Source organism: Rousettus aegyptiacus, unplaced genomic scaffold (genome assembly GCF_014176215.1).
Source record: "Rousettus aegyptiacus isolate mRouAeg1 unplaced genomic scaffold, mRouAeg1.p scaffold_m13_p_5, whole genome shotgun sequence".
Taxonomy (NCBI): domain Eukaryota; kingdom Metazoa; phylum Chordata; class Mammalia; order Chiroptera; family Pteropodidae; genus Rousettus; species Rousettus aegyptiacus.
In genome coordinates, this window is record NW_023416308.1 from 117,994,578 (window position 1) to 118,016,908 (window position 22,331).

General features: G+C 61.7%; 2 protein-coding genes across 2 annotated transcripts; both read right to left on the minus strand.

Annotated features, from left to right (window-relative positions):
* Window positions 1-22: 22 nt before the first annotated feature.
* On the minus strand, window positions 23-5,491 carry ACY3 (aminoacylase 3). The gene is given in 8 exon segments (XM_036221615.1): window positions 23-184; window positions 187-243; window positions 1,842-1,951; window positions 2,122-2,229; window positions 2,362-2,455; window positions 2,666-2,855; window positions 3,782-4,074; window positions 5,474-5,491. Coding segments are annotated over 8 exon segments (1,032 nt in total).
* A 4,014-nt stretch (window positions 5,492-9,505) lies between these two features.
* On the minus strand, window positions 9,506-18,154 carry LOC107503541 (aldehyde dehydrogenase family 3 member B1-like). The gene is made up of 10 exons (XM_016132009.2): window positions 18,091-18,154; window positions 16,135-16,297; window positions 12,659-12,769; window positions 12,401-12,521; window positions 12,156-12,241; window positions 11,966-12,047; window positions 11,330-11,716; window positions 10,557-10,723; window positions 9,968-10,067; window positions 9,506-9,690 (listed from the first exon to the last, which is right to left on the minus strand). Exons 1-10 carry the CDS (start codon window positions 18,147-18,149, stop codon window positions 9,506-9,508), a joined length of 1,461 nt encoding a protein of 486 aa, XP_015987495.2. The 5' UTR covers window positions 18,150-18,154.
* Window positions 18,155-22,331: the final 4,177 nt, after the last annotated feature.

Sequence of the window (22,331 nt, forward strand, 5' to 3'; positions counted from 1 at the left end):
GGTGGGGCAGTTGTGACCTTGGTTAGGGACCCGGGGTGGGGCCGGGGGCCAGGGCAGGCAGAGCGGGCACGGAGAACGTGATCTTCTCAGTCTGGAAGAAGGCGATGCCCTTCTCGTAGTAGGCAGCCTCGTTGATGAATACGGGGTATACGGTGGACTCCCCCTCATAGAGCACGTCCTCGCCGCGCCGCTGAACATCTGGAAGATGGGTACACCCGGCCGCAGCGGCTCAAAGTCTCGGTCCTGGGAGGAGAGCCGAGGGCCTAGGTTGCTGGGCCGACCTGTGCTCTGGCCCCAGGGACTGCCCAAGAGATGCCCCCCGCTTATGGCTCCTCCCGCTCGCTCCTTCACCCCCTCGGTGTGATGGGGTGTCTGCTGAGACGCCAGCTGTCCCTGTGTCTAGAAGTGGAGACACCAGTCACCTCAGAAAGACCAGCCTCATTGTGGAAGAGCAGCCCGCAGTCAAGGGCATAGACAGGGAGGCCTGGGTTCAAACTCTTGCTAACCCGAGGCAGGTCACCTGACCTCTCTGTTCTTCACGGAAACCACAGCCTCTCCCCCATCATCCCGAGCTTCAAATTAAATGGCTATTAGTGCTTAAAACAGTGTCTGGTGCTCAGGAAATGCAATGGGAACGTTTATTAAATACATTTTTAAACGGCGCAAGAAATGACTCAGAATGACTGTGATTACTTAGCCTCTCCAAGGCAGACGGGAGGGGCGGCTTAAGACTCAAACCCTACACACTGAAAGGTCGGAGCCCCTCGGCCAAAATGTATGTTGTGACGAGCAAGATAATGCCTCAAGATAAGACGCGAAGCCGTAAGCAGAGCGACAAAGTCCAACCGCGTTCTGACTTCTCCTACGATTGTTACTTCGGTCCTCTAGAATGTTTCCGATACATCAAATTCTTCTCAATATTTCCCAGTTTTCATGTCCGTATTCTGCTGCGCGCTCAGCGCGTGCCAGGCCTGTCTGCTCGGTCATTCTCATGCTGGGGGAGGAGGAGGGCCAACCGCGGCCCCTGAGACAGATCCCCATCCTTACAGAGGTTCCGAGGTCCTCGGTCACCTCTGGCACTGGAGCAGTCCCCATTCTGGGTTCCACTGATGGGAGAAAACCCCTCTGGCCCTCAAGGAGGGAGCTCCGGCTGGGTACTTAGCTCAGCGGCTGAGCTGTGAAGTGGGGGTGGGGAGGGCCCGGGCGACAGAGCAGGCGGCGGCCTCTGAAGCCCTTCTCCCCTCCGAAGGCCCCGTGGGGGACTCGGGGAGTAGTTGCTGTTGAAGCTGGAGCTGGGACGCCCGGCTTGGGCACCCCTGTGACTCCATGTGGCAGCAAGCAAAGCAGCAGCTGGCGGGCTGCCCATTTCCCCCAACTTTCTGCCAGCCAGGAGAGAAGCGAGATTACCCAGTTTCTGGAACATTCAGGAAGGGGCGGCCGAGAGAGGGGAATGATGGACTCCCTGCTAACGCACACAGTGAGGGCTCAATGTTTGCACGTCCAAGCAGGGGTGTTGGGTCCCACCTGCTCCACATCCCCTCCCTCCGTCTGCGGCTGGGGGAAGCCGGTCAGGCTGTCGGGGAGCCCCCTATAGCACTGTGAGCGTCACTGTGGCCCAGAGTTTCAGGCTTGCTCGCACTCAGGTTTCGTGGGGCCCCAGGCTTCGGCCCTCCCCCTCCTAATTCTGAGGTGCTGGTGACTCCTTGGGAGGCACTGTGGTCCCTGCCTCTGGACCTCGGTTTTCTGACACTCCCAAGAGTGTGACCCAGGAGTGTCTCCCTCCTCCCTTCCCGCCACACACACACACACACACACACACACACACACACACACACACACACCTGCAGCTGAGGGTGCATGGTGCCTGCCAGGTCCCCAGCCTCGGTTCGCGGGAAGTCCACACTCTTCACCATCCTATACGCTTCCATCTCAAAGGCAGGGAAGGCCGTGCCTGTATGGGACTCCTCATGCGTGAGCCAGTCCCTCCGTCCAGGCCTGGGATGGCATGGGCCCTGGGGGTCACTCTGGGATGGTTCCCAGCCCACCCCAGAGCCTGACTCCTTAGCCTTTGGGCCAGGCCTCTCTGGGCCTTAGTTTCCCAGCAAGTCCTGGGAGTCTTACCCTCGTTGAAAAGCTGGATGAAGTCTAGAGCCTTAGCCACCGGGGCCCTCATCCTGGTCAAGAGGTCAGCCCGCAGCACACCCCGAGGCTGGGAGCCCAGCTCCATAACTGGGGCCTGGGAGGGATGTGGTGAGGCAGGTGTTCCAAAGATGGGGACTCCAGACCCCAGGCCCCTGACACCTCCCATCATCTGGCCCCACCTATCCCACCCTGGTAACTTCTCCAGAGGTCGCAGCCCACCTAATCCATTCTTGGACACCGAGTTCATCCCGGAAATCTCTTCTGTAGGCTGCAAGCACAGGAGGACACGGCAGGGCAGCTCTGGGCTCTGCAGCTGCGAGCAGATGGGTGGGTCGGGCCCCAGGGGAAACTGAGGCAGAGGGAAGTGAGGGAGGGCATGGAGAAAGCACAGGCCAGCACTTGGGGAGGAGACACTGGGGACGTCCAGAAGTCCTGGAGGACCTGCGGCTGGCCAGCTCCAGGGGCGAGCACCCAGGGGAACGACCGCCACCCCTCGCCCGGCACTCCGGGGACACAGGGCCACCTGTCGGTGGCGGCACATGCGCATGGCAAAGACGTTGCGGGCCACCGTCATGATGAGGCAGGCGCCCATGTCGGCCGTGGTGTCGTGCAGGTCAAGGACAAAGTCGAACGCCTGGCCTGAGGCTTTGGGCCCCAGCAGCTGGTTCAGCTCTCGGGCCCTCATCACCTCGCACGGGTCATCCAGGCAGGCCCTGGCGCCACCAGGGCAGGGGCAGGGCTGTCAGCCACCGACAGTCTCAGTCTGTCATCAGAGACTTCGTGGACGTGCGGTCAGGGGTGGCGCCTGCCGCTCCTCCGGCCCTGCAGGGGGCCCTGCGGAAGAGACAGAACAGCTCGAGGCCTCGTCCTTCGTGCCTCGGTGGCACGCCTGCCCCCCTCGGGGCCCGCGTGGGCTCCCCACCACCCCCACAAAGCTCAAGCCTTCAGCCTGGCCTCGCCTGCCTGCCTTATCAGCTCTTGCGCCAGCCGCACTTCCAAGTGCCATCCTGGTCTCGCTTCCAGACCTTTGCACCTGCCGGGTCCTTCCCTGCAAACGCCTTCGCTCCTCCCTTCCCCGGGTTCACATCCACTCACCCTTTAGGGTTTAGCTGAGGTACCGCCTCCTCCAGGAAGCCTTCCCTGACTGTCCTTGGCCAAGGTTGATGTTTCGTGTATCCCCTACCCCTGCATTTAGCATCCTGGGTTTGGGTTGCCAGTTCTCCCTCTGTGTCCCCTAGTAAGCAGAGGACAGTGCCTCGGCCCTTCTCCCCACTCTCTCACCCGAGTTGGCCAGAGCCTGGCTCGGAGATGGGACTCAGCGACTATCCACTGAAGGAAGGCTTGAAACAGTGGTCGGGGCACAAGACAAGTCACTTTGACCTGTGGGGCTGATCCGAGGCAAGCCTTGGGTCTCGGATGCCCAGAGGAGGCCCTGGCCTGGCCTGGAGTCAGGAGGGGCTTCCTGGAGGAGGTACCACCAGTCAGGATTTCTCTAAACTGAAAAAGGAAGACTCGCCATCTCAAGCAGAGGCATGTGCTCTGCTGGTGGCTAAAGGGGAGTGTGAGGTGAGGACCGTGGTGCCAGGCCAAGGGGCTGGCCAGCCCAGTGGGCAGGGGTGCCCCGGCCCCCGGCAAGGACGCTCACTTGGGGAAGGTGCTGGTGAAGGTGCGGTTGAGGTCGCGGTCGATGTCGCGGCGGCAGGCGGCGAAGCTGGGTCTCTGCAGCTGCCCCGGGGCCCGAAGCCAGTGCTGGACCAGGCAGACTCCAGACATCTCGTTGCTGTGGACGCCCCCGGTCACTGCCACACAGCGCAGCGGCTCCCTCGGGGCATAGGCGGCGAGCACATCCTGGGGCGGGGTGCAGGGCCCAGTGTGTGCACCTGCCGCGGTGGCCTCAGCCCGGGCGCAGGATGCAGCACGCAGCACGCAGAGCTGGGACGGTGAGGACAAGCACCCCGAGGTGTGGCAGGTCCAAGCCACCGGCGCAGCTGCCTGTCAAAAGGCATCGCTGCCTGGTGGCTCAGCTGGGTCCCACAGCACCCCCAGTGGCTTGTCCTTCCTGGCGCCTGCAGCCCCCGTCAGCCCTCCCCCGCCTTCTCTGAGACCATCTCCCTGCTCCCTCCGCAGAGAAGGAGCTTCTTTCTCCTGAGCTGAGAAGAGGGGTGCAGACATTTGGGGTGATAAAGCCACCAAGGCCCGCTGCTCCTTGCAGCAAGAAGATAAGCTCCCGCTTTACAGATGGGAAAGCAGGGCCCCGCGTGGGGAGTGGAGGGCGTCAGGTGCGTTAGCTGTGGTGTGTCTGGGTCCCAGGCGTCTCCTGCCCCTTCCCGCCCCTTCCACGTGCCCCTCCGAGCCAGCGCAGGGGCCTCAGAGAGCAGGGCGGTTACCTGCCGTTGGGGTTCCGGACTTTCTGGGTCTCCAGGGCTGTGGTGTGCACTCCCAGCAGGTATTCATGGGCCTAGAGATCCCTGGGCAGGAAGTCGTCAGAGAGCAGGGGGTGGGCGGTGCTGGCTGAGGTCCCCAGAAGTCAGGAGCGCTGGGGTCTCCCCATCCGGCTCCACTCCACACTGCTACTGGCTGGTGCCATGAGCCGTGAAGTTCAGGTTCTGCAGCCAGACTCTAGTCCTTGCCCTTTGTTCCTCTTCTAGGAACAGCCCCACCCCCCAGAGCAGCCAGGGCTCCTGCTGGGGGGCTGCACATGGCCTTGGACGATGACTTGCAGGGACGTTTTAAGGCCTGCGGCGAAGACAAGCCCTCACCCCGACCCAGGAGAGCCAGGAGGGCTGCCAAGCGCAGGCCGTTGACTGCACAGGTGTTTGGCCAAGGCCCAGCCGGCTTGGAATGCAATCTTTGAGCCGGCGACTGAGCCAGGAGCCACCACCAGACCAGGCCACTGCAAGTTATTAATTGAGATGTGTGCCTTGGTGGCCACCCAGGGGAGAAATGCCCCCTTCCTTCTGCCCTCTCAGCAACACGCTTCTGTCTTGGCAGCCCCAAGAGGGACAGGCGTAGCACAGTGATTCAGCCTGCTTTGTTCTGGGAACGACCCCGTCAGACTCATTTCACAGATGTGGAATCTGGTGCTCGGACAGAGCGCCCAAGGGTGCACAGGGCACTAGAGGCAGAGCCGGAGCTGGACCCTGTGGCTGTACCACCTGGGTGCACCCTCTGGGCCTCTCCCTGCCCCAGGCTTAGAGTTGGTGTGAGCATTAAGTGGGTCCACACGGGTCTGGGCCGCAGGGGTCCCCACTCCGGGATGCAGTGGAGTCCAGACTCTTACATGGCCTGGTCACAGAGGCCCTGGGCGGCAGAGGGGCCCCTGACCACGTACTTCCCAGGGCTCCTTCATGGCCTCCGGTGTAGCCCAGAGGTCACCGAAAAGACAGGCGGAACTGGATAGTGAACTATTCAGTCTGGTCACCCTGTGCCTGCTCCGAGCCAGGCACTGCGGCCCTGAGGTTGGGCATCCCCAAGCATATGGTCTCAGGCCTGCTTCACCCCCAGATTTCCTCCTCCTAGGCCGGTTTAGCCCTGGCCAGAACCAAGCCCACTAGCTGGGGACTCCAGTTGGCCGAGCGCCTCCAGGCCAAGCCTCTTCGGAGCTGCTCTGACCACACTCAAGGCCTGGGCCTGCCTCTGCTCTCCTGCCCTCCACCCCCATCCATGGGGACTGTGGCTCCCATCGAGGCAACGAGCGCCTCGATACAGGAGCTGGGCAGGGGTGACGAAGTGTGAAGCTAAGTCACCGAGGGGGGCAAGGCTCCCTGTTAGCCTCTCCATGGGGCCGCCCCCTCTTGGGGTCTGGAGGGCAGCAGAGGGCGGGGAGCATCACTTGCTTTGTTTTCCGGTGGGGCCTGGGCTCTGGGCCGAGACCGATGGACGCCGGTGGAGGGTGAGTCTGCAGGTGAGCCTGATTCCCTCCCCTCCCCGCCACCAGCACGCTCTGGTCGTGAGTCGGAAGCCCAGGTCTCCAACAGAGAGGGGCCCGGCTCGGCCAGGATTCTGCCGACTTGGTGCTGGGCCTTTCGGGGAGGAAGGAAGGGCCTGCTGAGCAGACCTCACTATTTTGGGGGCCGCTGTCCAGGAGGTGCTGGGCCCCCAGTTCTGGAGAGGACAGCAGTGGGAGGTCCTGGAAAGTTTCGCTTCCCTTGGTGGGGGGCCAACTTCCCTGTTTCAGAGGGTATTTTCCGAAGGGAAGGGGGTCCGGGAGCTGAGGCGAGAGCCCCAAGAAGTAGCAGCCCCGAATCTCGGCTGTGCGCACGTGTGTGTCCATGTCAGGGTCGTAGCTGCAGAAACGGTCTGGAGGCGCGCCTGCCGCGTCCCGCCTCTGTGCCCAGGAAGGAGAAGCCTCCCCAGGCCTGCTCAGCTCTGCCGCCCACCCCCGACAGGCCGCGTGACGTGGGGAGGCTCAGGGCCCTCTCTGGGCCTTGGCTCCTGCCTGTGAAATGGGGGGCGAGGCGCTCCCGGGAACGAGGAACGAGGGAGCGGAGGTGGCGGCCCACGCCTGGGCACGCACACACACGCGGCAGGCCCTGGCGTGGCGGAGGGCGGAGGCGCCATGTGCGTCAGCGGGTCCAACTTCTTTCCCGAAGTTGGAAAAATGAGGCCCAGAGAGGGGTCAACACCTGAGCCAACCCGCAAAATCGTCAGGCCCAGGAGAGCCACGTGACCTGTGTGAGACGCCTCAGGGCCACGGTCCAGTAGCTCGGAGCCCCCCGCTTGACCGTCTTGCATCCTCCCCAGGCTCCAACCGCCCCTTTGGCCCCTGCTCAAGCCCCGCCTGTGTCCTTTGGTCACAACCTGCTCCTCTCTCCGCCCACGTGCTGGGACCACCCCGCACACTCCTCCCGGCAGGCCTGGTGTCCTGGGCCGGACGTGGAAGGCAGACTCAGCCGATGCTGTAGTTTTTCTTACTGGCCCGCACTGGGCTGCGGCCAGTTAGCGGAGCGGAACCAGCACCTGGGCCTGAAGCTGACCCTCCCCCCGAAGGAGCTGGGATGGCCCCCAAGCCTCAGGCAGCAGAGCGGACAAAGAAAGATTGCATCACAAACCCAGAGACCGGGACAGAGCCCTCGGAAACTCCGGGAGGTGCATGGTCAGCGGCCCCTTCGCCACCAGGGCCTCTGTGCCCAGCACTGGCGTGGCTTACATGAGCCTGGACTCCACTGCATCCCGGAGTGGGGAACCCTGGACCCCAGACACGTGTGATCCCGCCTAACCCTCACACCAACCCGAAGAGGTAGGCAGGAACCCCGTTTGATAAGACAAGAAAACGAGAGGTTCGGAGAAGCGAAAGGTGTGCCCAAAGGCACTCGGTGACGGTGACGATGTGACAAGAAGCAAGGCTAATTCTGGCTTCTCAGGTGTCAGAGCTACGGCAGGCAAGGGAGGGTAAGGGTGCTGTGTGAGCCACTCTGGGGCCCCAGAACCCCGTCTGGAATTCGGGATAAACTCCTGGGGGAGTTGGGGCTGGGGCTGAGGTGGGCGGGAGGGGCACTGGGTGGAGGGAGCAGAGGCCTGGAGGGGCTCGGGGCTCTTGGACCCTCCGTGGGCTGGGTCAGAAAAAGTAGGACGCAGTCTTTGTTCTCTGTGTGAATGACCCTGTCTCTAGGACTGGGCCTAGCCAGCCACGAAATTAGAAGCCTGGACCCGGGGAGGGAGGAGTGACCAGGGGGACGCTCGTCATACCTGTGGCTTCTCTCGAGAACCTCCCCAGTGTAGAGGTGCTTTTACCCTCCCTTGCAGCCGGGATGCGGTCATGTGACTTGCTCCACCAGTCGGGGCCGTGGAGAGTGAGTCCGGCATTTGGGACCGGCTTTCTTACCCCTACCCCTCGTGGCCTCCCAGAGCCACGTTTCTCTTGGGGGCTTTGTCCCCTATCTGCACCGTAGCCACCAATGACCGAGAGAGCAAAGGGAACAAGATCAGGTGGTGTGAGAGCAGAGAATTTCCAAAGACCCTTAAATGAGCGATATCTTTTCCGTTCTCTGCTCACGGGACCCACTGCCTAGACTGAGCCCCGGAGACTCTCCAATTCTTCTCAATTCCTCTGGCTCTCTCTTTTCGGTCCAGTGGTCATTTTGAGAAAACGACTTCCCGAGGCAGAGGAGGGGAGAGTGGGGGTTCCCTCAGACCCAAGCCCATTGGTCACTCAGCTTCTACCTGGACCATCTGTCCATCCACCGGTTCATGCATCCGCGCGCCCAACTATCCATCATCTCGTTCATCTCCTCACCCAGCCACTCGCTTGCCCTTCCGCCCACCCATGAGCTCATCCATCCGTCGATCCACCCATCGACCCACCCTCCTATGCGTGCATCCACCCCTCCACCGACCCGCCCTTCCACACATTCATCCTCTCACTTCTTTATTCATTCTTTCCTTCACTCGTCAATAAGCCCCTTTAGGCTCCTCCCCGGCCATTCCTAGGGAAGCAGGAAGGTCATACTCCCCCTTTTTCCCCTCAACCTCGGGCCACTAGTCCAGTTTTCCCGTGGCTCTGGGGCGTGAGGAGCCCGGCCAAGCCAGACGAGGATTGGAAGTGGGCTGCCAGGTTGAGGACTAGGGAGAGAGCCAGAGGCTGGACATACGGGCCGGGCATGCTGTGCCTGCCGATGCCCACCTTGCATTTCTCAGTCGAGCCGGCCATCGATCGCTCGGCTCTGCCCTGCTTTCCTGCACGAACTCCGTTCAGCCCTGTCCTGTCCCTAGGCCTCAGTTTCCCCATATGTCGGACGAAGTGGCCAGATTTAGACTCTGCCCGCTCTGACCTGCTTCTGGGAGTCTAGAGCAGGGATGACCGAGGCGACCATGTGCACTGCCCCCTCCTGGGTCCACGGCAGACACCGCTCGTGCGCTGTTGGATGCCTTCCTATTGATTCCGCACACACCCTCAGCGTTCGCATCAGTTACATAGTTCAGATTCCGACGACTGGCCAGATCTGAGCTCAAGATCAGGTCACTTCAGGTCAGACAAACTCAGCTCCCTAAACCAGGTGTGAAAGGAACTGTATTTTGGGAGGCCGATTACAGACCTGATACAAGGGAGTCCTTTCTGACTATAGGAGCTGCCCACCCTCGTGGCAGGTGAGTGCCCCATTGCCAGACATATCCAAGCACAGGGTCAACGAATCTGTCAGGAGGATACAGAGGGGACTTTGGCCTTGAAAGGGGTGGCCCAGCAGCCCAGCGGACATGCCTGGTGGGTGGGGGGCGGGGGGAGACTGTCCAGACGGAGCCCCGGGAGCAGGCCTGTGCGCTCCCAGCTGGGGCGCCCGCACTGAGCGACCCCTGAGCACCGGGACAGCCGCGGATCCGCGGTCGCGGCGGCGGGGAGGGGGCGTCCTGGAGGTGGGCCCAGGGCTCACAGAATGGTGCAGCTCGGCGGGCTCAAGATGTAGTTTATCACCTTCTGCTTCCAGTTAGGGTAAGGCGGGTATGTGATGTCATTCAGCTTCTCCAGGCCTGCACAGGACAGCAGGCAGGAACGGTGGTGGGAGAAGGTGTCGAAGGAGAACTTGCCGTGGTACCCTCCCATGCCGCTGTGGCCTGCATGGGTGCGGAATTGGGGGGGTGGGGTCTGAGGCTGGGCAGCCCCACCGAGCCTCGGCAGCAGCCCACTGCCCGGCTGCAGCCCACCGCTCACGGAAAGCCACGCCATTCTAAGGGCCTTTCTGCAGAGAGGGAAACTGAGGCCTTGAGGGGCCCAGGGCCTGGGTCAAGGTTGAACAGCGAATGAAGGCAAAACTGAGGCTTCCTGGATCTGGGGTACCAAGCCAGGCTTCCCTGGGGTGGGGACTGGAGGGTGGAGGAGGACAGAGCTCACCGACACCTCCCAGCGGCATGGTTGGCAGAGTCACGTGGAAGAAACCCTTATTGCCTCCGAAGATGCCACTGCTGGTCCGGGCCAGTGCCTGTTTCACTACCTGCGTGCAGGCAGGGTGGTGGGCCCCTCATCCGGAAAGGGGGCCTGGCGCCCCGCCACCCCTTCCTCCGTGCTCTACCGAGCAGGCGTCGCCTCTCGGGCACCCTCCACACGGAGAGGCGCCAAGGATGTAAGGCGCGGCGGTGAGGGCGGCAGGCACCGGCACCGCACGGCCCGGTCCCAGCCCGGCTCTGCCTCCGTTCACCGAGGGGGCCGGCCTGGCCATCAGAACAGACACGCGGTTTCACAAAAGGGGGCTCCTCGGGCGGGCACAGGGTTCCCTGTCCGGGTGCAGGGTGCCCTGAAGAGGGCAGATGGCGGACCGGCCGCGCATCGGGCAGGATTTGGTGCCGCCCTGGCCCTCAGGGCCAGCGCCCTTGTGCAGGGAGCCATGGTCCAGGCGGCCTGGATGGGGTAGACTGTGAAAGGGAGGTTGCCGGTCGGCACCCCGCGGGGCCTCTCTGGTGCCCAGCCCCGCGCGAGCCCCCACCTGGCTGCTGTTGGAGAAGGCGTACAGGGCCAGGGGCTTCTCCCGACGGTTGATGACATCGATGGCCTCGTCCAGGCCCCTCACGTTCATGATGGGCAGGATGGGCCCGAAGATCTCCTCCTGCATCACCGGCTCCGCGTCCTGCACGTCCACCAGCACCGTGGGGGCTGCCCGGGCACGGGGGCGGCTCAGCCCAGGGTCGGGGCCTTGGGCGGGGCCCAGGGACCCAGGGCTCCGGGCTCGGGGGGTTCTAGGGAAGAAGCGGCCGGGGACGGGGGCCTGCGGGGCCCAGAGAACCCCGGCCTTGGTCTTACAGCCAGAGGTGGCTGGACCTCAGACGCCCTGGAGCCCAAGGTCCCAGGTCCCAGGTCCCAGCCTGTTGGAAGCGGTGTCACCGCTGAGCCCGTCGGCCCGGGAGCCGGGGGCTGCTCTGTAACGACAGCTCCGGGGGAGCTCAGGAGGGGCTGTGGTCACAGCTCGGACCCGGGAACCGTGGGCTCCCAGGGCAGAGGCTGGGGCTCAGCACTCGGGGGCCTGGAACGCTGGGGCCGGCTCGGAGAAGCAGGGCCTGGCTAGAGAGTGGGGTCACGGGATCACAGGCCCGGACCATGGTGACGTGGGCGTTGGTGCCCGGGCCTCCGGACAGCGGAGCCGTGGACTGAGCTGGGCTCCGCAGGGCCGAGGTTTCGGGTCGGGGCCGGACTCGGGCCCAGCCGTGGCCCGCAGCGGGGCAGGGCCTCGGCCGGGGTGCGCGGTGGGCGCACGGGACTCACCGATGTAGCGCTCGCTCTCGTCGCTCTGGCCCCCGATGGCCACGCGGCCACAGCCCAGCAGGCCGCGGAGCCGCTGGAAATGCTTCTCGTTGATGATCCGGCCCAGGTCTGGGGAGCTCCTGGGGTCTTCGCCGTAGAAACGGGTGATGGCGTTCTGCAGGGCCGGCAGCAGCCGCTCCTGCGTCTCGGGGCTGCACAGGACGTAGTCGGGGGCCACGCAGGTCTGGCCGGCGTTGAAGTAGCGGAAGAAGGCCACGCGGTTGGCCACGGTCTGGGGGTCGCAGTCGTCGTCCACGTAGCAGGGGTTCTTGCCCCCCAGCTCCAGCGTGACGGGCGTCAGGTGCTTGGAGGCAGCGGTCATGACGATCTTGCCGACCCGAGGGCTCCCTGGGGACATGGGGGTTGACTCCCATCGTCAGCTGACCTTGGCCAGGTGGCCCCGGCACCATCTGAGATCTGCCCCCAGCCCTGCCGCCCCGGGTTCCCGCCCTCCCCGCCACCGAGGCCCAGAGGCCCGGCCGGTGGCCATCTGGGGCGCTGCCCACCTCTAGCCACAGCCTCCTCCCCCCACTGCCTTCCTCACCCTGCTCTCGGAGGCCCCTGCTCCCCCAGGACGCTGGCCGGGGCCGCCCTCACCCGTGAAGAAGATGTAGTCGAACTTGTGTTCCAGCAGCCGCCCCGTCTCCTCGGGCCCGCCCAGCACCACGGCGAAGCAGCTCTGCCAGGCAACAGGTGGCTCAGGGGACAGTCAGGGGACAGCTGGACCTCCCCGGAGGGCAGGGGCAGGGCGTGGGACAGGGGGGCTGACGGGGCAGGCCACCCTCACCTGGTCCAGGTACCGGGGCAGCACCTCGGCCAGGACCTTCTCGCTGCTCTGGCTTATTTCCGATGGCTTCAGCACCACGCAGTTCCCTGCAGGGGCAGATGGGGAAGGCGTGGAGGAGGGGGGCACCGCGGTGCCGGCCTCGGGGAGCAGACGCCGGGAAGGCGTGGGAAGCCGCGCACTCCACGATGGGGCTCTGGGGGCTTTCTTTGTGCGGATGAGACATGGGCTGGAGCCCCTCTGCTCACCTGCTGCAAGGGCGCCTACCAGGGGCACCAGGGTCAGGTTCAGGGGGTAGTTCCAGGGGGCGATGATGAGCACCAGGCCGAAGGGCTCCTTGCGGATGAAGGCGGAGTCCAGCTGCGTGGCCTGTGCCGGGCCCACGTGGTGGTGAGGAGTGAGGCGCCGAGACCCCGGCCCCTCAACAGCTCCTCCCATCGGCCAGGCTGCCCAATAACTGCTCCACCCCGGAGCGCACCTGCCCACCCGACCCCGGGCCGGCTCACCAGGTTCTTGGACACTTTCTCGTCCTTCATCCAGGACCGCAGGTACCTGAGGGCCCAGTCAATCTCGCCCTTGGTGGTAATGATCTCGGACATCTCTGACTCAGCCACGGACTGCAGGGGAGGCGCGGGGTCAGCAGGTGGCGGGAGCCCTGGGGAGCGCCCGGCCTCCTCCAGGCAAGGCACGCTCTCATTCACGCACCCGTCCACTCTCTCCGCGCCCCGTGAGTGCTGGCAGTGCACGGGGACGCGGCAGTGACCGAAGCGGAGAGCGGCCCAGGCCAGTGAACTCCGTGACCAGAACCCCGACTGCCGCACTAGGACCAGACAGCGCCCGGGTGCAGCGGGGGAGGGGCACCGAGCCTGCCGACGCGTGTGTGGTGCGGCCGGGTGCGCATCAGTGTGAACGAGCGTACGTGTGTGTGCAAATGCGCTGACGTGTGAGTTTGCTCTGTTTTATACAGGATGGTCAGTGCCGGCCTCTGGGATGAGCAGGGACGACAGGGAGGGAGGGAGCCGATTAATAAACGGAGGCGGAACATTCCGGGCCGCGGGCACAGCGTGTGCAAAGGCCCTGAGGCGGGCACGGGCTCGCCGTGTTCCCGATGAGCCGCGAGCAGGAGCGTCAGGTGATGGGGCCAGGCAGTGGGGCGAGGACTGTCGAGCAGGGTAGGGACACAATCTGGCTTAAGTTTTAACAAGACTGTCTGTGTGTCCCGCCGTATGGATGTCAGTCTGCAGGGGACTCCGGGGACAGACGTCCCTTGGTAAAGGCCGCCAGTTCCCACAGCAGGGGCCAGCTATCACTGTTAGGTTTCTAGGCCAGGAGAGAGGAGGACACCAAGGTCAACAGGGACACTGTCCCTGTCCCTGTCTCCGTGTACCTGCCCCACCCCCGCCAGCGAGCAGAGAGACACGGGCTGCGGCAGCCGGAGGCCCATGGACGGGGACACCAGAGCCCGGCTGTCCCGATGCCTGAGACTCGGCCATTACAGCACGAGCTCTCCCCTGCTAGAGGCTTCGAGTGTGAAGCGAAGCCCAGAAACGGGGCGCCCTGCCCAGGGCCGCTCAGCGAGCCAGTGGCAAGGCCAGGGCCAGAGCTGAGCCCGGAGGAGGAGGGCGCTGGGAGCCTGGGGGAGGAGGCCACACCCACCAGCGCTTCCAGGGCCTGGGCCTGGTCAAGCAAGCCTTGCCTTCCCTACCCATGTGTGCACGGCCCTCGCTCCTGGCCCCCCGACCACGACCACGGTGCCCGGTAGGCCGCCTGTGGCCTGAGGGGCGTTTGGGCCTGTGAGAGGCACGGTCTGCATCAGCTGAAGGCCGTGTTCGGAAGAGCAGGCTGTTCTGAGCCAGGGCTGCGTGCCCCGGGATGGCGGCCCTACCTACAAGGCCTGCGGGGTTCAATGAGAGGACTCCTGCAGGACGGGGCAGGGCAGGGCGAGGGCCACCTTGGGAGGGCGGGGCACGTTGCTGGTGAGAGCAGAGGGAGGGACGGGGTTGGATTTTCTGGGCGCTGCTCCCGGAGCCTCGAGGACTCGGGACGGGAGGCGGGAGTGAAATCTGAGCGGAGAGAGCAATGGACCAGATGGACAGTCGGCTCAGGTCTCCCGCGGAAGGGCAGCCGGGCGGCAGCTGGGCGATGGCAGAGGCTCCCTGGGGTGCCAGTCCCCAAACAGGCCCAGTGAACAGGAACGGGACACTCCCCACAAGGGGGCAGCTGGCCTCTTGGGAAGGGGAGGGCTCAGGAGAGTGTGGTGGGGTTCCCGGTTTCGTGAATGGGGCAACGGATGATTCCAGAGACAGACGGCTGCAGTTGTGATGAAGAGAAGGTTTGGGGACACTGAGAAAGGCAGCAGGTGTCACCAGGAGGCCATGTCCACAGGGCAGGTCTTCGCGGCCAGCCTCTGCTGTCCCCACGGAATGGGAGTATCCGTCACCCTTGACTCTAGCTGCCACCAGGCGCTGCTCTCGAATCTGTGACTGCTCCAGGGACAAGGCAGATCTTGGCCTGGGAACTGGGTGGGTCCAGTGGAGGTTGCCGAGGGACCCCTGACCTGGCCGCTGCCGGAACCTGTCTTGTGACCTGAGCGGAGCAGACGGGGGAAGTAGGGAGGGCAGAGGGGCAGCGTGCGGGGCCGGCTGCCCCGCGGGGGTCTGAACGGCAGGACCAGAGCAGCAAGGGGGTCCCCAGGGGTCGATCCAGAGCCCGTGGGTGGGCTCAGGAAGCCCCAGGCCCTTCCTGGACATAGCCAGGGCTCAGGACTAGGACGAGCCCAGCGCCCAGCACGAGCCAACACGGGACTGTTGCTGCGCCTGGGGACAGGAGGTGACCACGGGGCCTGGCCAGCAGCCACCCCCCGCGGGACCTTCCCCGGTGTGAAGGACGAGGTGGCGGAGTCACAGGCCCGGCCTGGCGGCTCCAGGGGCTGAGGGGCCGGCGGGACGCAGGGGTGGTTCTGGGAGCTGTGGCTTTTGCAACCAGCGCAGGAGACATTCTGTCCAGGGAAGACGGAATGCGTGTGACCTGGGCGCGTCCCTCACTTCCCTGGGCCAGCTGTCCTGGGACTGCTCGGCAGGTGGGCCCTGTGTGCCGGGGTCGGGGTGGGAGGCTGCCTTTGAGAAAGTGCGCTTCTTGGGGTCCCGCCTTGGCTGCTGCCGGAATCGGGAGGGGCTGGGCCCCCAGGCCTCCGGGGTTTGGACAGAGGCCGCGATGCCCGCCGCAGAGAGGAGCTGCACCCCCGCAGCCTGGGAGGCCCAGCTCGGTGCCCCTCACCTCCCTGGACCCCGCCTTCGTCCACGCCTGCCTCCCCGCTCCCGCGGCCACGCTGGCCTCGCTGCCCCGCGAGCACCACCGCGCCCCGGCGCCTCCCGCCTCAGCCCCCGCCGTCTGGTCTGCGTGGCCCCTTCTCCCTCCTTCACGTCTCCGCCCACGGGCCACCTCACCAGAAACGTCCCCCACCGCGCGGGAAGCGGCACCCCGGTCCCGGCCCTGGCTCGCCCCTTCTCCGTGGCCCTCGTTACTTCAACATGCTATTGAGCGTTTACTTATTGCCATGTGTGTCTTTCCCCAGAAGGCCAGCCGCCTGGACACGGGGACTTTGTTTTAATCTCTATCAGATCCCCGGAGCCTGGAACAGTACCTGGCACATAGTAGGTGTTCAATAAATAGACAAGTGAATGAAGAAATGAAAGCACGGATGAATGCAGAAGAGCGGGTTTGGCACAGGGGAGGAGGCGGGGTCGGACGGGCTTTTAGTTCCACTTGATGGAGGTGCAGCTGCCCCCAGGGCCCCCCCCCCGCCCCCCGCCCCCCCTACCCCGCATTCCGCCTAGGCCTGTCATCTGCACCCTCTCCCGCCCGCCTCCCCGCCTCCCTCCTCCCGCTCCCTGATGGCCTCCACCCTGCCCCCTGCTCTCCCCTCCCCCCCCCCGCCTCCTCCTCCCCCTCCCCCTCTCCCTACCCCTCCTGCCCCCCCCACCTTGCCCAGGTCCTGCGCCAGCGCCTGATGCAGGAGCTCCCTGTTGTCCTGCAGGAAGGAGCCCAGGGCCTTGAGCTGGGCAGCCCGGAACTCGGCTGGTCGTGTCAGCCCAGAGCTGAAGGCCTCCCGCAGCCTCCGCAGTGTGTCCTCGAAGGGGTCCATCCTGCCAGGGGTGGGGGGCGTCATGGGCCAGGGCTCCCCCACCTTCTCAGCGCCCACCCCGCCCTGCCTGCACCCACGTGGGCCCACAGACATCCCCATGGGATTCCCGTGTAACCCCAGAGGGCCTCGGCTGGCCATACACCCACATCCACATCCCCCCCACACACGCATGCATGCGCACACACAAACACGCTTGCACACGCACACACATGCATGCGCACACATGCAGACACCCCTCCACACACACGCACACATGCACACACACCCTCATGCCCTCCCCACACACCCACATGCACACGTACACACACACACACACACACACACACACACACACCCCTACACACACAGACCCACAGACGTTCCCAAGGGGACTCACGTGTAACCCCAGAGGGCTACCAGGGACGGCTCTGCGTGTACCCGACCCACACACTCTACCCAGATCACTATCTGAGGCTCCCTGGAGCCCCTCTGGGGCTAATGCCTTGGCCTTGAACCAATTCTAGACCCAGGGAGGAGGAGTCTGGGACACAGGATGGTTCCTCGGCGTCCGACGCCCATCCCGGGGCCCTGGGCAGGTGAGGCAGCGCTTCTCCGCCTTTCTTAACTGCCGTCCATCGTCTGTTCTCACTGTGCACACCTGTAGCGCTTGGGGCTTAGCTTGTCCATGTCTGGCCCCCAGGCCCAGCACCACTGTTGCCAAGTAAAATGAGGAAGCAGCCCCCTGGGTGGGGACTGAGGTCAAGAGTGTCCCCAGAGGGCCTGGGGCTGGAGAGCTGGCTCCAGCCTCTCATTCGAAGTGCTTCTTTACCTCGCCCGCCCACTGCAGGGGAACGGGGGACCCAGGGCTTCCGACGGGTGAGCTGACTAGGGACTCCTGTCGGCCTGCTAGGCAGGCACTGGCTGGACCCCTGCCGCAGACGTGGCCAGCCCTTGCGATCTGGACAGATGGACAAGAACGCTGACAAGAAGAGGGTTACAAACATGAGTGGGCCTAGAGACATTCCCATGGGGACTCCCGTGCCACAGGCTCTGTGAGAGGCCAGTTAGGGACCCCGAGTCCAGTGGGCTTGGACTGCAACGGGGAAGAGGCAAGCGTCCTGGGCAGAGGTCGCCACATCTACGGATCTTGAGAAACAAGATGCAGCCGGGCAGGTCGATGGCCTGGCGGGGGTCTTGCCAGGGAGTCGGGGTTTCTCCCGGGGGCTCTGAGCGGGCAGCGGGGGCTGAGCGCGTGGCGTGTGCCACCTCATGCGGGCTATGCAATCTTATCGTCACCGCATTGTAAGAAGGAAGCAACAGAGGCTCCGAGAGGGGACCCCATCTGCTCTCCTCACAGCTGCTGGGCGGCGGGTTCCGTGTGGCCCCCAGCACCGCCGCCCCGTGCCAGTGTGCACCCACACTTCTCACCCACGTCCCGGCATCTTTCTGCAGTTTCCAGATTGTCTGCCGTGAGAATGCACTATTCCCAGAAACCTGAAACCAGACTCACTTCTGGCCTCACGTCCCAAGATGCTCTCCTGTCCCCTCTCCCTAGCACAGCCTTGGTGACCGCTGCCTGGTCCCTGTTTGTCTCTGCCTCCTCCCCAAGCCTAGGAGCTCCCTAGGGGAGAACAATGTCTGTCCCCACGCCTGGAGCTCGGCCAGCGCAGGGCCAGGATGGAAGGTTCCTCTGAGGGTACTCCCCGAGAAGCCAGGCCCCGGCCGTGGGCCCTGTCCTGTGGCCCCACGTCCCATTCTCCCTGTGCCTTATACCCTGTGGCCCCTCTGCCCCAGGCCCTTGCCGGCTCCACGCACCCCAGTGTGGGATCCGACCTGGAGTCTTTCACCAAGCCTTTGCCCTCTTCGCATGACATTCTGCCTCCAGATGCACCGACGCTGCTTCTGCTCGTCTTGCCGCCACCAGACTCCATGTCCCCACACCGAGCGGTGGAGCGGCACTGGGAACAACCCAGCAGAACCGCCAGGCCAGTTCCGTCACTGTGAGGCTCAGTCGCCCACACTTCTGAGTCGGCCACACCTCTCCTTGGCTCGGGTGGGCAGCCTGAAACAGGTCTGGCAACTCCAGACTGGCAGGAGTCACCTGGTGAGCAGCAAAATCCAAGGGCTGGGGTGGAATTAGAGGACGGAAATGTCATCGGGACTCTGGCAGCCCACGCTGCCTCCTCTGGGAAGCCTTCAGCCAGCACAGCTCCGCAGCCTTCCCAGGTCACTGTGCCAGTCTCCCGTGCACCGCCCACGTCTCCCGCCACAGGGCTCCTTCGTTTGCACCGTCCTAATGTGCCCGGCTGGCCTCAAGCGGAGGAGGGAGCCTGATGGGCCAGGGCATGTGAGGCTGCACTGGGCGAGGACATAGACTCTTCTTTTATTTTCCCATAGACTGTGACCCTGAGTGAGTTGCTTAAGCAACCTGAGTCTCTCTGAGATGATGGCGATGCTTAATTGCCTTGGTTCTTGAGAGGATCACATGGGAAGATGCAAGAATAGACCAGGAAGATTGCAGTTCCTGGTACAAGATCGGTGATCCTTAATGCTGACTATTGACATTTCTGCAAGTGTTTCTCAGACACCTGGTAGGTTCTGGAAAGTAGGGCAGTGTTGCGGGCAGAGCACGTGAGAATCTGTGTTCCAAGGGGCCGAGTTTGTGGCAATTCGTTATAGTAGCCCTCAAAATTTGATACGAGGGGTATGTGAAGGCGTCTTACAATTGTTTTATTTTCTGTTTTACCGATTGCTACTGTTAGTTTGGCGGGAGAGGGCCAGCCGGACGCCTACCTGGAGACTTCCCAGCCTGACATCGGAATCCGGACGCCCAACTGATAAGGGCCCACCCTAAAGCCACTACCCTAACCCAGATGCTCAACTGACGCTCCCCATTCTATACCTTACACCCACATAACCCTATAAAAACGATGCCCTCCCGTCCCAGGGCGCGACTTCTCTGGCCCTTCTCCTCGGTCCGGTGAACCTCGCCCGGGAGCCCTCTCCCGATAAAGACTTGCATGTAAAACTTCTCCCGGCATGTCTCGCGTTTACCTTACAACTACTGATGTCGAGCATATTTTTGTTTGCTTATGGACTAGTTAAGCTTTTCGTCGGTTCAATTTTTTTTTGCTGAGTTTTCTACTAGGTTGTTTTTCTTTTGTCTTATTGATTTCCGAGATTTCTTTATACATTCACAACAGTAATCCTGCACCGAGTCTCTCTCTCTCTTTTTTTCTTTTTAAGTTAATAAACTTTATTTTCTAGAGCAATTTTAGGGTCACAGCAAAACTGAGCAGAAAGTACACAAATTTTCCGTACGCCGCTCATCTCCCGACCCCCACCCCACCTCGCCTTGGCTCGGGTGGGTGGCCTGAGAGCCCCACAAGTAACACCCGCCCACCAGATGGTACATTCCTCACAGGTGAACCCGCCCTGACACATCATTATCCGCCGAAGCCCACAGGTTACGTGAGGGTTCACGCTTAGCACTGTGCATTCCGTGCGTCTGAACGAATATACGATGACACGCACCCACCATCGTAGTATCACACGGAGCAGTTTCGCTGCCCGGAGCTGCCTCCGGGCTCTGCCTGTCTCCCCCTCCCTGTCTCCCCCTCCCGCTCTCGAAGCCCCGGCAACCGCGAACCTGCTGTTGTCGTAGCTTCGCCTTTTCCACGATTCCACCTAGTTGGGATCATACCACACGTGGTCTCTCCTCACTGCCTTCTTCCACGTAGTAATACGTACTTAAGTGTCTTCCTCTTTTTTTCTTTTCATGGCTCGATAGCTTTTCTTTTTTCTTTTTTTATTTTTAGCACAATAAAATCCTGTCGCGTGAATGCATTACGGCTTGTTCATCCGTCACCGACCGAAGGACGTCTTGGCGGCTTCCGAGTTTTGGCAGTTATGCAGAAAGCCGCTGTAAACATCCACGCGCGGGTTTTCTGTGTGGGGCGTCAGGTTTTGGTTTCTTTGGTTAAGTACCCAGGAGCACAATTCCTGGATCGCGCGGGAAAGGCACGTTTAGCTTTGGAGGCCGCTGCCTCACTGTCCTGCAAAGCGGCCGTGTGGTTCGGCGTCCCCCGCAGCAGCGAAGGAGAGCGCCTTTTGCTCCACGAACACCGGCGTTCGGCGGCGTCCCTGTCCTGGGTTTTGGCCTTTGCAACAGGTGCGCGGCCGTATCTCATTGTGATCATTTGCACGTCCCTGATGACGCACGATGCCGAGCATCTTGTTACGTGCTTACTTGCCATGGTCAGGTATCGGTTTAGATCTTTTGCTTGTTTTTAAATCGGGTGGTTTATTATTTCACCAACACTGTCCTGTCTTGTTTCCTGTGGCTGTACGGCGAGTCCCGAAGTCCGAGAGGGCCACACCTCCAATGTCCTGTCATGACAGCTTCAGATTTTGCTTCTTTCCCTTTCTCTCTCTCTTCCCTCTCTGGTGGCTTCACCGCGCACGGGTCTCGAATCTTCTGGGTTTTTTTTTAATTTTTTTTTTTATTTTCCGTCTCCTCTTTGCTCTTCATTTTAGAAAGTTGTTGTTTTCATATCCTCAGACTCAAAGAGTCTTTCCTCAGCGTGTCCAGTTTGCCAAGAAGCCTGTCAAAGGCATTTTTCATGACTGTTACGGTGTTGTGTTTTTTTTTTTTTTTTAATCTTCAGCATTTCTTTTTGATTCTTTCTCAAGATTTCCATCTTTCTCCTTACATTACCTACACGTTCTTGCATGTTGTCTACTTTTTTCCATTAAAGTTCTTAGGATGTTGACCATAGTTTTTTTTATAAAAAAAACTATTATTATTTATTTTTTAAAAAAATTCTGATCTGATCATTCCAACACTCTTTGTATCTGATTCTGGTTCCGACGCTTGTTAAATCTCTTCAAACTGTGTGTTTTGCTTTTTAGCATGCTTTGCAGTCGTTTTTTTTGTTGTTGTTGTTGTTGTTGTTGTTGTTTTTATTTATTTTTTTAAAAGCAGGCACAATATACTGGGCGAAAGGAATTGCAGCCAGCAGAATCTGAAATGTAAGGGTGAAATGGCAGGGGAGAAGACGCCTTCTCAGTCTCACCAGTAGGGTCTGTCTTTTGGTGAACTTCACCATGCGTCTCCGCATTTTCTCCTCTTAGGTGGGACAGCATGGCTAGAGTGGCCTGGAGTTCAGTAGTTTCCTGACCCCACGAGGTTAAGGGGGGCTGGAGTTGGGTGTTTCCCTTCCCACAGGTAGGTTAGGCTCTGGCAGCTTTCCCCGAGGGCAGGGCTTCATCACAGAATATGCTGGAGGTTTTTCAAATGTTCCCTTTTCCCCTCTCTCTGCCAGAAGCACCGGGAGATTTTTTTCTCCTATATTCATTACGAAGACCTCGTGGGGCTCCTAGGGGTCAAACTCACATAAGTGCGGGGTCCCCCTTATGACTGGGGTCCCCTGGAGTTTTTAACTCTCAGAATCGTTTACATCGAGCTTCCGGTAATTCTCCAGTTATGCCTCAGGTTTTTCCCGCTCAGCACGGGTTTCTGCAGAGGCTCCTGATCGGAGGGTGTAGAAAGTGGTGGCCCCTTGTACTCATTTGTCACTCCAATCGGGGGGTTAGTACTTTGCCCTGTGACCTCAATTCTTCTTAGGATGAATTCTAAGCTCCTTACTAGAAGCCAAGTGTATCTCATGATAGCGTCTTCTCTGAGAGGGCCTCTCGTCTTCCCACTGTGTCTACAGTATCTCTTGCGCATTAGATTCGAATTCGACATTGAGGGAGAGAAACGTAAGCCCTGATGTCCAGGACCTGGGGTGTCGCCATCCCAGGGCTTGTTCATCTGTCACACGTGAATGATTTCACAGAATGGCAGCATCCGACAAAGCCATCCTGTGACCGCAGTGGAGCAAGACAAAAACAAGACCATTCCACAAACACGACTGAATGCAGACACCGGTGAACACTGTCAGACCATGGAAACCACCTACTAGTCCTCTATCCTGGCTAATCTAAGAGACCGCTGATGCTGGACCTGCCTCAGCAGAGAAGGTTTATTAAGATTAGAGGAATATCCGGCTTCT